Genomic DNA, 17,957 nt, shown 5'->3' with positions numbered 1-17,957 from the left:
AATTGCAAAATAATCGTGCACACTCTAAGTGTACACTAGATCGTTATTTAATTGTACATTTTAAATCCAAGCTTTAATTTTTCCGATACTAAATAACACATTCTTTAAAAGACTATTACACACAAACAAACAAATACGACAAATTGCTGTTATTCCAAACTACAATTACTCCGAGCACGTTCAGGTAATTGCATTGTGATGGCTGCGCGGGCGCATAATCATTGGGTGCATTTCCTCCCTCGTACCGAGCGCAAGAGATGCGTGTGAATGCATCTATTTCATTTGTTTTATAAAGACTAGAGAATTCGCATAAATGTAGGTGTAACGTTGTTTAAAAGGTCCGAGTAAAATATGAGTTTTTAAAAATTTCTAGGCATTAGAAAGATGTAAAAGAAATATTATTAAATAGCTGATACCGCCGGTGAAAATGATGTTAAAATTGGTTCAGCTGTATAATGACTCAGACAGGGTAAACAGACAAATAAACAAAATATTTCTAAAAAGCTTACTTTATCGTATCGGCGAATAAAGTCTCGAAGTCTTGGATCACCTTTTAAAAGATAATCATGTCTACTCAACTTTAAAATGGTATCAATAACGATTTAACAGTACCATAACTACAACTACATCGGAAATGACTCAGCCGTTATGAGATGCAGCGCCACGTACACATCTTCCGCTCGACCATTGTCTAGTTATACTGACTCGACATATTCTTATTGTGTTTAAACGAATTAATAGCTTTTTGCCGTGAGAAATGTATGGAAGAATAAATTAGGTATTCAAAGCAGTACTTTGTGATATGAGTAAAGATAAATTATACAATTGATTGAGTTTTTCGATTATAAATTTGCAGCAGTAGATAATATCTCTGCTTATACATTTTTTCTTCTTAATATATCGAATGAGGTATTTTATGTGTCGTTTTTTTAACCGACTTCAAAAAAAGGAGGAGGTTATCAATTCGGCCGGTATGTTTTTTTTTAATGTATGTACACCGATTACTAATGCGGGATGGTGTCGAATTGGTCCCATAAAAATTTTATTCGGATAGGCCCAGTAGTTTTTATTTTATGAGCATTTTTGTCTGTATTTGTAAATGTTGCAAGTGCAAGTTTGAAGTTGGTTGTTTTTAAATCTATTAATTTATCTTGTCTATCAAATAATAATTCCTAGTTATATTTCGTTATAAATAGTAGCATTTACTTCAAAGATATACAAATTACAAAAATATATTACAGTCCTTAATAAAATTGGTGCCCTAATGTTAGCCAAGTAATCTAAACTTCGATTGCATTAATTTTACTTCCAATAATTACTTTACCACTAGCTGTTCCATAAATATGTAATGTGTTAAAATTTCATATTTTCCACACTGCTGCCCCCATTATATCTAATTAGCAATTACGAATTGTTAGTGAAAATACTGAGTAGTCAGTCATATGGTCTGGTGCAGGCATCCGAAGAGAGACGGGTGAAAGCGGACACAATAGAGGTGTTTTTGCGAGATGGGAACGGAATGCAACATTGTGATGTGTCTACATACATGTGCCGATATTTAAACATATAATAGGCTTGTAAGGTTAAGTAGACCTAAAACCAAAAGCCTGATCAGTTAGATGGACTAGAATTGAAAGGTACTTACTGTAGGTCAATAAGTAAAGGAGCTAATATTGACGATAGGTTCAACAAATTGACTGAAAGAAGTCTTTAGATATAGATTTGCAAGAATTGGATAGGTTAGAAAGATTGGCTCAAACTGTGGATCTGTTAGACTGAAATTTAAAGAGACCTAAATTAGGTGGGCTGAAATGGTTTTGATTATTGATAGAGGTTTAAAATTGAAATAACATAGAAAGTAGAGTTTTAGTTAATTAATATATTCTAAGCTGCTAGCTTGTTCAGAGACAATTATAATAGGAAGGTGAATCTTAATAAAATAGAAAAGGAAGGCAAAGAATAAGATTGAAATAACCGAAATCTTACGGTTGCATTTTGTAGTAACAAAGAATTAAAAACAAGAAACTTCCAATAAAAATTAAAAGAAATGAAGTATTATCATGCAAAGTCAATTGTTTTTGTCTCTACTTCCAATAATTACAACCCCATGTATATCGTATTCCTAAGTTTAATCCTATTTTAATTCACGTCTTCAATGTATCAATAGATAAAAACCTTGCACACATTTCTCATGTGAACGTCAAGTAGACGGCATAATTGGTAGCGATGCCGCTCCAGTGATCGTCTAACAGGCACCATTATCGAGTCTCACAGCCGCTGAGCGTAACTGTGTCTCGGTTTACGCACTAACTATAAGTAGATAAACTTTATAAGATTATTTTTTTGTCAATTATTTCTCTTAGGTAGTTTTGTGAACGTACTTATACGTACGTAGTTATTTTTAGGTTATAAATGTATAAAGTACGTCGAAATATTTACTTACTACATAATTGCTTTTCAAAGTAAGCTATCAATAAGTAAATGTTTTTATTATCTATATATCTCGTACTCATAAATACAACTGTTTAATTATATTTGTTTTACTGTTAAAAACAACTGCGTCCTATAAGGACACACTTTAGGTTCATCACTATATCCAATCTACTCTACACTAGCACATTTAAAAAAAATCTCTATTCAGTGATAAAATCTAAAACAAAAACAATTAAATATACACATAGGGGTGCTACAAGGACACACTCTAGGTCCACCACTATACCTAACCTACACAAATGACACCACTAACACTAGCACATTTTAAAATAAGTTTGGAAAATCCAAAAGTGCACGCCTCATAATCTCATCCTTTACAATAAAATTGATTATTTATAAAGGTGTATATAATATAAGTATGTAGATACACTTGTTCTCATGTGCCAATGCTCTTGTACTGTCTCAAAACCGTTGGAAAAGTAAAGAAAGCGGTACCGTAATAATTGAGCTATTTTTCTTGTGGCCCCACCTAGATGTGAAACTGCGCAGGTTTAAGGGACTGACTACCAACTTATTTTTTTAAACCTTGGCTTATAGTATAAAGAATCGAGTTTATAATGGTGAATTTTGAGTACACTATAAATATAAAAAAAAAGTCGATATTTTTTTTTGTTTATTTAATAACAATTAAACCACATCGAATCAGACCCTGAAAAATGAAAGGGTTCTATTCCTGAGCATACTCAAGCGTAAGAGAAAAAAAAAGACTCGATTAGTAAAGTATTTCGGTCGCTATCGTGTTAACAAGAAAATCCTCCGCACATACAGACACACGGACGTCCAAGACAGAACTTTTTTAAACTGTTTTTTAACTAGTTTCAATAACAAAAATGACATCAAAAATATCATGAACGTTAAAAATAGTGTTTTTTCTTAATATGTGTGTGTATGTATTATCTTACAAGTGCAATGTATGATACATAAAGACATTTTAAGTTTGAAAAATCAGATGTTTTGCGCGAAGTGACAGTAGTACCCACCTCAACGCTTCGCTTATGAGGCGTGCAAAATTCAGTCATAAACAAAAACAACTATCTACTCTTCCAGGTGTAGACGTGACAGCGAACCAGGACGAGATATCATCTCACGAGACGTTCCAGCTGGAGTTCGACTGGGCCACGCGGCGTTGGTACATTCGTACTATGCAGGACAGATACTGGACCCTGGAGACAGGTGGTGGGATACAGGCGTCCGGGGATAATAAGTTAGTGATTTTGTTATGTTAATTGTGGTTCCAGAATTGTGAACTTGATTGTGGTTATTAGTGAAATAAATTGTAGATCAGAAGATATAGTTACGCAAAGTGTACTTAGTTTTGATATGAAGAAGAGAAAGTAATCAGAAGACTTTGAATAGTGTAGTGGAACAATCAGAGATATTGTTATTACAAATATCCGTGTATATAACAGTAACTTAACATTTAAAGAAGATATTTTTTGCAGTAGTAATGATAATCAAGTTAACAAATATATCCGTTGTGCTTAAACAATAACTTGACAATCAAGTTAACGATGACATTAGTTCTAGTGATAATAACCATGTTAAGGATAATCCTAGTGAATATAATATTAAAAACGAGGTGTTAAAAGCTAATAATAATATTTTTATCATTTAGATCCTCGAACGCGCTCTTTGAGCTAGAATGGCAAGGCGGTGGATCGGTATCGTTCCGCGCGAACAACGGCAAGTACGTGCTGACCAAGCGCTCGGGGCATCTGTACGCGAGCGCTGATACACCGGACGATAACTGCAAATATTACTTCTATCTCATTAACCGGTATGTTTTCGGTCTATTTCAAATCAAATCAAATTTGCCATTAAATATGGTTGCAATACAACAAGCAACATACATTATCATAATAACTATATCATGGACCTAATAAAAATACAGACGGAATTATACCCTAAGGCTGGTTGCAGAGCTTGACCGACCATGAGCGCGTACGTCAGTCGCGCTTGTCATATGTATGGAAATTCATAAAACCGTTCATAGCTAGACCGACCATACGCACGCGTATTGTCATGCGCATTAGTGTCATCTTCATACACATTGTTGATGCGTATCGTCAGGACCGACGGTACGCACTGACGGTCGGTCAAGCTCTGCAACCAGCCTAAACATTCAGTGAAGCCTAGTAATGGCGGCGGCACATTTGTGTGTGCCAGATTGATTGCCAGATGCAGTAAAATTACCCAATTTGATTATTAGCAGATTTTGAAATTCATATAAATTTGTAACTGAAAAAATTTCAGTCATTTTATTAACGACCATTACCATTTCTTAAAAGGATTCATTAACATTTGATTCTAATTTAAAAAAAATTGTGTGTGTATCTTATATTTCATTTATACATGACATAACTATAATATATTCGTAACCAGACCGATCCTGGTGCTGAAGTGCGAGCAAGGGTTCGTGGGGCCGAAGGGCGTGCGGCTCGAGTGCAACAAGGCGCACTACGAGACCATACAGGTGGTGCGGGGCCCACGGGGAGCTGTGTACTTTAAAGGTTTGTTACTCATCATCATCATCATCAGCCCATATACGTTCCCACTGCTGGGACACGGGCCTCCTATGAGGGTACAGGCCATAATCCACCACGCTGGCCAAGTGCGTGTTGGCGGATGACACATGTCGTCGAACTTTTTAATTCTTCGACATGTCGGTTTCCTCACGATGTTTTCCTTCACCGTTCGAGCAGTGGTGATGTTACAACATGCGCAGATAAATTGAAAAATCAATTTATTTTCCTGCGCGCTCGCCTGGTCTCGAACCACGGACTTATCGATTCGAAGTCCGAGGTCTCACCACTGAGCCACCACTGCTTTCACTTTAAAGGTTTGTTACTATCTGGGGGCACGGCAGTGCCCCCGCCAAGTCGAGCAAAAAAAAAGCGGCACGGCCGTACCATCCTTTTCTCGAAGCAATTCGGGCCTTTTTCGACCCCCTATAATTCGGTTGTGGATAAAGCAAGAAACCTGAATCTTCAGTAACTAATCCGGCATTGTATAAACACGGAATATTTAAAATTTCAGTCAATTTGAACCAGTAGTTTAAGAATGACAACTTGTTAAAGTTTCTAAATTTTGTCACTCACTGACTCACCGATCATCAAAAGTCCAAGGCACTTCTAGCAGACTTAGAAGCTTCATATTTGGAATACATATAGAGTTTAGTGTCTTAATCATGGAAAAACTTAAATATTTTGTAATTTCGGTCCAGTTTTCAAAATACACCAACTGCATCAATAACTTTGTAATCCCATAAAAATATATGGGATTACAAAGTTATTTATGCAGTTGGTGGTTGGTGGTGGTTATAAATTTAATAGGTGTAGATAGGTACCTACCATATGAGGCAAGGGAGGGGGTATAGGGTGGGTAAGGGTGTGAGACTTGTCAAAAATTGAGACATCAAAGCCTCCGAGAAAAGCCCATAGAGACAGGGAGTGGGCTTTGAGAAAAACTGTGGCTGAAGCTCAAGAAGTAGTACCGGAAAAGAAAAAGAGGAAGACTACATATAAAAATAAGAAAATATCATAAGACCGTTAACAAAATTCGTTAGAAGTAGATGGTATCAAAAAGAAAGGCTCTACAAAAAGAAGTGAGATCCCATCAAAAACATCCTGTAAAAAACCCAAGTCTCGCAGCTCAGTCTTTCTACCGTCAAAAGTTGTGAGATCCATGTAATACCAAGTCGGTTAATCTATTTAGTGTCTACTTGAAGGACCTTCTGTCTTAAGTTATTACATAAGTTATTATCATGCCAATATTAAAAATATTTAACGTTTTAAACAAATAGATCGACTTGGACATCGCTTGATTTGATTATTAGTATGTATCACACTACACAGCACGACGGGCCAGCGACCAACAGGAACGAGAGTTTCAATCGCGTGAGGCGCGAGAGACTAAAGAATCTAATATAATATTGTAATATAGGCGCCAAAATATCTCTATGACAAGCTAGCATGGATGGGAGAGGGCAGCGTTTATACTACCCGTTCCTCATTTTGCAAATTAGCTATGCCAAGGAATGTCACAGCTGCTTTCAGGGGAAGTTTTAAATACTCCGCAACTAAGTGTTGGAACAATCTTCCACCACCAATATTAAACTCCAGCTCATTGAACTCTTTCAAACAAAAATATAAAAAATATCTATTGCAGGAGTTTAATTTCCAACCTTAGTTGTGTGATGGGTTTAACTTTCATTAGGTTCCAAAATATTTTATATTGTGTAGGTATATTATCTATCTGTCTATCACTATATTATGTATTTGTTATTATGACTTAAATTTAAACATTTATCTATTTATATGTCATGTTAAATTTATCTTAACTGTGTATTTTCTCCTTTTGCCCTATTTAATTCATATTATTTTATAATATTATATTTATGAACGTACTGCCGCTCTAATCGCCAAAAGACGGGCCACTGAAAATCAGTGTTGCAACTACGTTGCAATTTATGCTGAGTGGCTACCGTTTTTGGCTCCACTTCTTATATTAGCTTCATATTGTATTTTAATTTTATGTACTGTGTTTGAATTATATTGTCATTGTACTGTATTCTAATTGTATTGTGTGTTAATTGTGTCACTTCAACTGTGTGGAGTCAAATAAATTATCTTTATCTTTTTTTATCTTTATCTTAATATTCATTTTGTTTTCATGCGATGTCCAAGTCGATCTATTTGTTTAAAACGTTAAATATTTTTAATATTGGCATGATAATAACTTATGTAATAACTTAAGACAGAAGGTCCTTCAAGTAGACACTAAATAGATTAACCGACTTGGTATTACATGGATCTCACAACTTTTGACGGTAGAAAGACTGAGCTGCGAGACTTGGGTTTTTTACAGGATGTTTTTGATGGGATCATTATCAAATTGTAACGGAATTCACAATCTTAATTTTAACAAAATTATGACGTGCCTTAGGAGAGGCCTATGTCCAACAGTGGACGGAAAAAGGCTGAGAGTTAAAAAACTGACAGTACTTTTTGTAATTTATTTGATTATACCTTAATAAAACTAGCAGTATTAGGTAAAATTATAAAAATAAACTTAGATTTTAACATTAACAATCATACAAAAACAATTATAATAAATAATAATTAGTGATGTGCCGATTATGACTTTTGCCGACTAGCCGACTAGCCGATTAGTCGGTTGTAATAATACCGACTAGTCGGCTAAGCCGATTACGGTTTCGGGGATTTCCGTAACGCTTCGTTTACGGCTGATTCGCGCACAATCGCATACACCGCCTGCGAGCGTGTCGGAACATGTTTTGTTTACTTCGCATTTTTCCTTCATTTTTGCTTGTGTAATGGTCGAGAGCGGTGTTTTAGGGTAAAAAAATATTTTCTTGCTTTAATACATATAACTGAGTTTGTTAATTTATTAAATCTACTTTTTATTTAAATAATAAGAAAAACTTATAAATGTTCATTGAAGATAAGAAGATATTATGTTGTTTTTTATGTTAATTAGGATAGGAACTAATTTTGTTCAATAAATGTCATAATTATGTTTTTTTTTACAAGCAAGTAATTTTAAAAACTGATTACCAAAGGAAAGATTGCTTTACATTTTATAATGTATAAGACTGATTATAAAATAAAAATAAAATAATATATAATTAAGGTTTTTATTTCATGTAGTTATTTTTCATTGAGAAATACATACTACGTAAAAAGCCGGATAGTCGGCGCTCTTTGCCAATTAGTCGCCGACTAATCGACGACTACAATAGTGGCCGGATAGTCGGCTTTACCGACTAGTCGCCGACTAGTCGGGACATCTCTAATAATAATAAATAAATATTATAGGACATTATTACACAAATCGACCTAGTCCCACAGTAAGCTCAATTAAGGCTTGTGTTGTGGGTACTAGGCGACGATAAATATAATATTTAATAAATACATATATAGATAATAACACCCAGACCCAAGAACAAATAATTGAGTTCATCACACAAATATTTGCCCTGACCGGGGATCGAACCCGGGACCGTCGGCTCAGTAGGCAGTTACACCACTGCGCCAACCGCGTCGTCGTTAGATACATACACGTGGTTGTGTCAAATTTAATGTAATGTCTCAACCATTAAATATTAAGAGATGAATTAAATTATAAATGTTTAAATTATAATTATTGTTGTTTACAGGTTCGAACGGCAAGTACTGGCACGCGGATAGCGAAGGCGTCACCTGCGATGCTGACAGTCCACAGGTATGTGACACTTATTTTATGCTAGAGAAACGTTGAGATATATGGTATTTTTTAATTACTAATTAATGTTTGGAAGATTTAATAGTGTATGAAGTAGATTGTAAAATTGTATTCACTTTTTTAAATAAAATATTTAAAATTGAATCTTTGAACAATTATAGATTCATAAATCATTAAATTATGTACTCTTTTCAATTTCATTAGTAAATTAATCATTCATCCAACTAGAATTCAATTATTTATGAATTAATTTCCCCATCCATACTAATATTATAAATGCGAAAGTAACTCTGTCTGTCTGTCTGTTACTCAATCACGCCTAAACTACTGAACCAATTTTCATGAATTTTTTGTATGGAGATATTTTGATACCCGAGAAAGGACATATTCGTCAAAGAAACCTAAAATAAAATAATAAAAAAAAATAATAAAAAAGAGTTTATTTCTCACATTGATTAAATTAAATAAGTACACATTTCGATTACATATAAATAAGTGTGAGACTGGTGCCTAAACTAGGTAATAAAAATTACCTGTATTTTAGGTCACCAGGCCCCCACTCCTCACTTCGTTTGATCACATTTTATTTATACTTGTTGAGAGAAAAGAAAACACTAGAAATAAGAAAAACTACAAAGAATATATAAACCACTATCATACCAAAGCTCAGTTGTAGCCACCAGTCCAGAAAGCAAGAGTTTTGTATATTTTAAAAATATATAATTATCATTGTGTTTATTTAGGCAAAATTATTTTCCCATTACACTTGCACTTAGCCCTACGACCAACGACGGGTCTTGGGATCGAATGACTGGATATATAAAGCCAGTCATTCACTAAGTACACAAACCTAGTAATATATAAATTAGTTAATTCTCCGCTGTACTTACATTCATCACCTAAAATACAAAAATCAGTATTAATTAATTCCCCTTTATATTAAATCCTACCATCAGGATACATTATATTAAATTTAAATAAATTATCAATTCCTTGAGACTGTCACCATAAATCTAAATACTTTAATTCGTATGACAAATCCTATCCAAAGGTTGCCTGGCAGAGATCGCTTATAGCGCCGCCTATTTAACATGTTATGATTTCCTTTTTTTGGTTTTTAGTTTTGTGTTTATTCTTTTTTATGTGTGTTAAACAAAGAATTTAAATAAATAAAATAAATAAAGAAAATATTTGTTCATTGGATTAATAAACGTATCTCCCCCCAGGGCTTCCACCTGGAGCTCCGCGAGCCCACCCGGCTGGCGATCCGTTCCGCAGAGGAGGGACGTTACCTCGCCGCAGCAAAGAACGGGAACTTCCGTCTCGCCGATACTGCGCTCAGCAGCGCCACGCATTGGGAGTACTAGACGTGCAGACATACAGGGAGGGAGTGTAGTGTACAGTACATACACATACTGTACACGCGGATATGTAGTGTAGTGTAATACAGTACATACACATACAGTACAGTACACACGGATATGTAGTGTAGTGTAATACAGTACATACACATACAGTACCTACACTTACAATGCAGTGTACACATATAGACTCGGTGTAGTGCAATACATACACATATGCATTGCATTACAAGATAACACACTATGGTACACTAGACATCAACAAACAACTGCGCTGCTGTACCCTACAACATTATACTGTAACACACAGCAGAGTACTAAACATCAACAATCTACATTACACTGTACACTGACTTACAATAGATTATACTACAACGTACACTATAACACGTTGCAGTGCAATGTGAAACAATAAACTCCAACACACTATAATTACAGTACATTAAAAAATACATTACACCACACAAAACATTTGAAATACTGTAATGCACTACACTGCAATGCATATATGTCATACAAAATACATTCAAGGAAATAAGACTCTACGGTACACTACACTACACTACAGTACACTACAGTACACCTATACACTGGGGATAGCGGGACGTGCGATAGGAAATAGTGAATATACGCTCGCTATGGAAATGTCGCGTAATTTACAAGCTGTAATACAATTTGTTTGTAAAGAAATTGTCAACTGAACTTGTAATAAAATTAAGTCAATACAAACACTCGATTGAAAATGTATTCATAGTTGGTAAAGTAATTTCCTCTATTTCCAGTGTAACTAACAAATTTTAAAATTATCTGTAAAACTGTACCCCTATGTTTTATAATATTCATGTAATAAATGTAACGTTACGTCGGTTACTGCCAATAATTGTAAAAACGAGAGAATGTCCTCTTGACATGTTACATATAAGACGTACTGCAAAACGAGAGGCTGGAATCAATCGCGTTGGATGTCAAACGGATCCGCAACTAACACAATACTCTTCCATAGCTATTTATAATCTAAATTATTTAATTTTATATTTAAATTAGGCGAGGAACTTAATTTTATTGTTTACGATGATTTTATCGGGCGCGCGTTGACAGATAACGCATTTCTTGCAAACGCCATTTCGCGTCTCACGACGACAAGATGGCGGCCGAACGACCCCAACGGCTGATTTTGAGAAGAATCCGCCGCCTCTGGTATCTTATAAAATAATAAAAAAACAGGAATGTCGGCAATACTTGGCGCATTGTCGTGTCACATTTCAATAAAAAAAAATGTTAACTGAACGCGCGCCGACACGCATTTAGTATGGTTAAGGTGTTTATCGCAGAGTTGCGAATGTGATCGTATGGAAATATCGCTTATAATCATAGAATATATTTATCGCTAGATCTGCCGTCACGATCGCTTACGAATTATTGTTTTATGTTCTGTGACGTGTCTTCGAATCGCTTGCATAATTTATTTTTTGTGGATTTATCGGGATCGTGTATTCGCAAGTATTTATTGGATGTCGTAGCGTCTAGTCGATGTCGGGATGTGGAGGGTCAGCGAGCTGAGGGCCGACTGAACTCGATCGCTGCACTTCACTTAAGTTACACTTAAGAGTTAAGTTCTCTTCTCAAGCAGACGCGTGTCTCGTATCGCTCTTTGCACCGCCGAGTCCGGCTCGTAACTAAGCTAGTTAAGTTAATGTAAGTAACATCGGTATAGGATTAAGCTAAGCCGCTCCCGTGTGGATGTCCATTCCAAAAATTTACATTTTTTATCGATTTTTTACGACTTTTACACGTTTTTAACTGGTGCGTGACGAGTTATTCCGTAAGTGTTTGGGAGGTTCGATTGAGTGTAATATTGCAATGTGAAATACGCTGATCCTACATTTTGAATATTTGTACGATAATGTCTTTGTAAACTATTAATGAATAAATTATAATCATATTGTACATGGTGTTTTATTTACCCACTTTCAATCCCTTAGATGTGTAATATACAAAATAATTAGATAGATAATCACATTAAAACATAACTATATATAATATTAGAAACGAGAGTATGATATATTCTTTAACACTTCTCTACACTACCATATGAAGCTAAGTTTTCTTGTCATTATACGAATATAACAACGAAAAACATTACTTTTTTTTAAAAAAGCGTGCAAAAGCCAAAAACACCTGGTAAAGTGGTGAATCGCCCGATAGCGAACGATCACCACCGCCCATGAGCTTTCACAAAAATCAAAATCAATTACTTATGCAATTTAGAAATAATTTAGGTCTTGCTGATAAATCTATTGAAACTTAATTATTATTATTAACACTATAAATATTAAAGAATTGTATTTTTTTACAAAATAAGTAAGCTCCTACTAGACCGATTTAATTTTGTGTTGCTCTATGAAAGTCATATCATTACTTTGTAACATACGTTATGCAGATATTTTATAACTAGAAAGATAGGGATCTCTAGAAATCCAGATTAAACCAAAACACGGTAAAAAAATGACTAAAATATTTTTGTACCATATGCACACAGCAGAGAGTATTTACTCATTACACATCAAAATATATTATCAATATATTAACAACATAGTCGAAATCAAAAATGTCAATATAAACAAAGGCTAGGCAAATATCAAAAATGTCCAAGGGCGTGGCTCCACGCAACGCAGCGAGCAACACGGCGAGACAGCGGAGGGGACACCGAAGAGCGACATGCTCATAAAAGAGTTGGTATTTTTTTCTAAACTGAGTTTTAAGTGACTTACGATAAACAAAAGTTATGCAGTCGGTTAGGCCTATAGGGCCTTAGGAACTATCATTGCTATTAGAAACAATATTATCTACCTACATTCGCATAGACCGTATCTGAGTAAGACGTGCAACAAATGCATATTTTCGTACAAGTAAAGAATTTTTTGCTTAATATTATGTTCCAAAAACAAATGGAAAAAAGGATGCCACTCTGGTCTCGGTATAAACCCGTAATTTCATAATGTTGCAGCACTCAAGAATAAGGATTATTATCGAGTAGCGCCTTGTGTTTTCAAGTTTATAAAAACACTAGCTTTCCACCCGCGGCTTCGCCCGCGCATTCAAAGAAAAACCCACATAGTTCCCGTTCCCGTGCGATTTCCGGGATTGCGTCATTTTCCCGGGATAAAAAGTAGCCTATGTCCTTTCTCGGGTATCAAAATATCTCCATACCAAATTTCATGAAAATTGGTTCAGTAGTTTAGGCGTGATTGAGTAACAGACAGACAGACAGACAGAGTTACTTTCGCATTTATAATATTAGTATGGATCTGCCTACTACATGTATACTCTAACTCGACATATTCTGTAATCTAAGGCGCTTTTTTTAAAACACAGATTTCGCAATTGCAACAAAAATAAAAATTTACATTTTGATATTGATAATAGGTAATTAATATTATGATCAAAGATTACGATGACCTAGAGCGGTAATTAAAATTTTATTGGGCTTGCGTATTTTAAGGCTTTATTTCACTATATAAAATATAATATGTATAATCATTTTGGTGAGGGTTTAAAAACCCTTTTTATATGGATTAATTACTGTATAAAAATTGAATGCAAGACATGTAAGCTAATGAATTGAATACATTTTTTTGTTCCTTTTTTTTCATAGTAACTGAATAACAATTTGAATTTGATATTTTTGGTTTTATGGCATTCAAATGCTTTATAAATTTATATGAATAACAATAAACAAAAAATGTTAGTATCGGATGCTGTGTTGCACCATGTTACTTTAGCAATATCAAACTTGTTGTAACGGTTAGGCAAAAAATACGCTGGTGCAACCTAAGAGCAATTAACCTAGGTTAATTGCTCTTAGGGTGCAACCAATTTCGCTGTCAGCCTGTCACTGTAAAAGTCACCGTTACAGCTATTGTTAAATTTGACATTAACTTTAACTATAAATGCAATGTTGCAACAAATCCTAAATAATATCTTATATCCCTTTCTATATTTGTAATTGAAGTGGGTCGATTTTGCAGGATGTGCTGTATTTTTGTTTTATTCTGTGTCAACAATATTGAACAATAGATAGGGAGGCGAGGTAGCTAAATGGCGTAATTAAACGGCGCCGTCGAGACTTATCAAAATCGATAGATAAAATAATTTCGAAAAGAAAAGCTTCTTAGTAAAAACCATTTTAGCGGTGGGTTTGGCGTGTACGGATTTTCAAAAATGTAAAAAAAAATAGTTACTTGGGCATTCTCGAGCGCGTCAGATATTCATACTACGTATGCCCCAAGTGCCTCTGATAACAACGGTATACTAATCTTCCGGTTTGCGTGGTGGGGCTAGGCATATAAATTCGTCAAAAATGCACAAAAAAAAAATTTACTCGAGCGCGTCAGATTTTCGGAAGGGGTGTTAAGTAGGCCCCAAGGAAGCTCCCCTTAAAAAAACTGCCGATTTCGGCGTGACGATAAGTTACGATGAATTTTTGAAAATGCAGAAAAAAAAGTCCTTTTGAAATACTCGAGCGCGTTAGATTTTCATAGGGGAGGTTTATCTCGGTCTCCTGAAAGCATATTTTCTTAATCTGACAAAAATGTTGGTGGGTTCTCTTAATCTGACCGAAAAAGGTTTGAGAGTTTCTTTTTTTTAATCATCGTTATTTCATATCAATTTTTCTTAACACCCTCAGTTTTCGAGATATACTCAAAAAACCGGGAGTTTGAGTTTTTATGATGCATCAAGTAAAAAAAAATTAAACTTTGGACAAAAATGAAAAGAGACCTTTTTTTGTAAAATAAAATTACTTTTTTTGTTTATTTAAACTTTTTTTTTTGAAAAAGTTAAGTTCGCGACTTATATGCTGCAACGCGTTTTTCGGAAGACGAAATGGCTCCTCCAGACTTCCGGTCATGCGGAAACCGGCAGATTTTGTGTTTTTAGTAAGTTTTAGATTATATTCTTCAAAATAAAAATAAAAAAAATCGCGCTCGAGAATGCCGGGTTAACGTTTTTTTTTTTACAAGTTCGCGACCCTATAACTCGGCGGCGTCAAGGACTTATGGTCAGATTAATTAAATTTAGTCTTAAAACACTAAAATCAACCCCCAATATCTTAATCTGACGCGCTCGAGTATTTCAGACTATCGATTTTTTTTTACTAATCTGATCGTCTATCCTATGCGCGCGTCACTACATATAGAGCTAAATAGTGAAAAAGTTTGTTCTATTAGGTCTAAGGTATCTCTCATATCTTAAACTGTCACGCTCGAGTATTGCAGAAAATTCCCCTATTCGCCTCCCTATCTACAAGTGTGAAATTAGTGATGAAATGAAGTAATAGTATTGATGTGAAATTAGTGTTGAAATTACGTTTTACCTAAATAATTAGATGTTGCATTTTGCTTAGTGTTTTGGTTGGTACCGTGGTCACGTTAATATAATAAGGTTAAGGATAAGGATTGAAATAAAAGTACAGTATACTGAAAAACTTATATATTTTAATTAAATAGTTACAGTTATCTTTACAGTTCTCCCTAGCTAAATGACATATTGGATTAGCATCGATGCATTTTATTGGTCAAAATTAATATATTAAAAATCATTATTTATCTACATAACTGATAAACAAAAATTAATAACCATTGAAACCGCTACTTATAAACTCATAGTAAAAGAAAAAAAAAACATATACAAACGTAGTCAACGCAAAACGGTAATAAAATATTATATTCAGCAATAAATCCATTTCGCGCCAACTTACTGTCAAATAATTAAACATGGCGACTTTCGAATTGACATAAACGTCAAATTGACACAAGCTAAAGTTCGCCGACGTACAGATGCGTGAAATAAAATACAAACGTAGGTAAATTAGCACATACGACATATAAATGGAATATTTGTTCACACACATGATGAGACTTACAATAATTTCCAAAAACATACGATCAAAGCAATGATATAAAGATAATTCTATTTAAAATACTGACAGTCGCAATATTAAATGATAACTTCACACTGATTCTTAGATTTCTAATAAATAACGGTGTAAAGGCAAGACTGATGTCCACGGACATATAGATTTAGTTGCAAACGAGTATACAAATACTTATAGAGAAAATAAAAACAATTGCTTACAAGTAATGAGCAAATTATTTTGAAACTGTGTTAAGAAATGCGTAGATTGTAGTATAGATCGATGCAGCAGAAAATACTATCAAGCGAGATAGCGAATATTTGAAACGTTAAATTCTGAACGTGAAATAGACAATACAAAGAGGAAGTTAGAAAATCGTGAACGTGTCGTGTGTTACAAGTGACAAACAGATAAATGTAACGACTGTCTAAGGCACGATCTCCCTCGTCGCGTCACACGGCCGAGTCTCCACAGTGCAGAATGCGTGTAAATGAGACATTTTTTTTATTATAATATATAAAACTTATACCTCTAATATACACTGTCGATACGCCAAGCCGTTATTGCATTTCATTACTTGCAGTTTGGTCAACTCATTCTTTTGTTACCTTCGATATAATTGTATAATTATTAAATATTAGAAACCTGCACTGTGCAAACCCAAACCTTACTTGTTAATTCAGCCGATAAGTTATTTTGGACTGATATTGCTATAAATTATCACTATTCAAATATAGATACGTCGATTGAGGTCACAATAATAAATTGATCAATACATTAGTATAATAGAACGTTTGAAAATCTTCGAGTTACAGCCATGTACATGCTTTATAATAATTATTTTTATATAAAATCCGTTATATTCTAGTCAATCAGTGTCTATCACTCTAATGTTTTATATATTACGGACATTGCATAAATTACTTGTTGCGAGATTTTTTAATGTTCAGCCTAACAGGCTCATTGGATTAAATTGACGTACTATAAACAACTACACACAATCACTTATTAAAACAAAAAATTGGTTGTTTGTAAAGTAGGTTTACGATCGAGATGTTTACGTGATAACATAATGCAGTGGTAGCGCTCGAGATGAGACGGGAGATCGGTCCGTCTCTCTCTCGTTATACCGGCGATCGCGCTCGTGAGGTTTTGGTGTGACACAAGTTTCTGAACATGTCACCCGACTAAAACGATTTTAAAGACGTTATCACGTCAAATAACGACGTGTGGCACTCGGGCACTGCCGCGGTAAAGCTATTGCATTCTATGCCTTGAAGCCACACCGCCCGTCGGAGTGGGGAGCGTGAGGTTTTTTCGTTACAGAATTTCTTGATTCGGTCCCCGCGCTCAAGGCCGGCGGTAGAAGCTATGCAATAGCTTAAAAATGTCCGATCAATTTTGTTTAAATCATTCATTAAAATTACACCTTATTTCGTGGCTGTAATGTTCAAAGTCCATTGTATCGCTCATTATAAAACTCTGCCTATTAGACGCGTAGACAGTGTTTTGGTTCGGACAATTCTTGAGCGCAATTGTGAGTATAGTTGTTTTTAGTATGTCAATGTTAAATTCCGATAAAACTCGACATACATATTAGTTTATACATAAAAAATGCACATTGTACGACGTCGGTCAACAACTAGTCACTAATTTTCAGCCATATATTATTTTTTTCCTTTATCATAACTTTTTAATAATTTCTATACGATTCCGTATATTTAGACCGCCCTTTTCACAATGCGACCTCAACTCTGGCAACCCTAGAACATCGTTAATTAAAATACAATTTGGTGTTGCTAGTTTCCGCACTATTGCAGTAATAAGGCAATTTTATCAAGTTTCACTTCAACTGTATAAAAATAATAAAACAATCTGTTACAGCTGCACAAACAGACAACGAAGCACCTGATATTTATATATTTATATTACTGAATAATAATTTA

General features: G+C 34.6%; 1 protein-coding gene across 1 annotated transcript in view; it reads left to right on the top strand.

The window, feature by feature from the left end:
- LOC123695887 (protein singed) overlaps positions 1 to 12,044 on the top strand; it is a 50,552-nt gene extending 38,508 nt beyond the window's left edge. Inside the window, exons 7-11 of the mRNA XM_045641840.1 lie at positions 3,541 to 3,697; positions 4,109 to 4,270; positions 4,876 to 5,003; positions 8,672 to 8,736; positions 9,963 to 12,044. Coding sequence (XP_045497796.1) covers positions 3,541 to 3,697; positions 4,109 to 4,270; positions 4,876 to 5,003; positions 8,672 to 8,736; positions 9,963 to 10,103 — 653 coding nt within the window. The 3' untranslated portion in view covers positions 10,104 to 12,044. The remainder of the gene's footprint in view (positions 1 to 3,540; positions 3,698 to 4,108; positions 4,271 to 4,875; positions 5,004 to 8,671; positions 8,737 to 9,962) is intronic.
- Positions 12,045 to 17,957: the final 5,913 nt, after the last annotated feature.

The sequence above is a fragment of the Colias croceus genome, chromosome 11, assembly GCF_905220415.1.
Source record: "Colias croceus chromosome 11, ilColCroc2.1".
Lineage (NCBI taxonomy): Eukaryota > Metazoa > Arthropoda > Insecta > Lepidoptera > Pieridae > Colias > Colias croceus.
The sequence above is the reverse complement of the archived record's forward strand: the minus strand, read 5'-3'. Positions and strand labels throughout refer to the sequence as shown.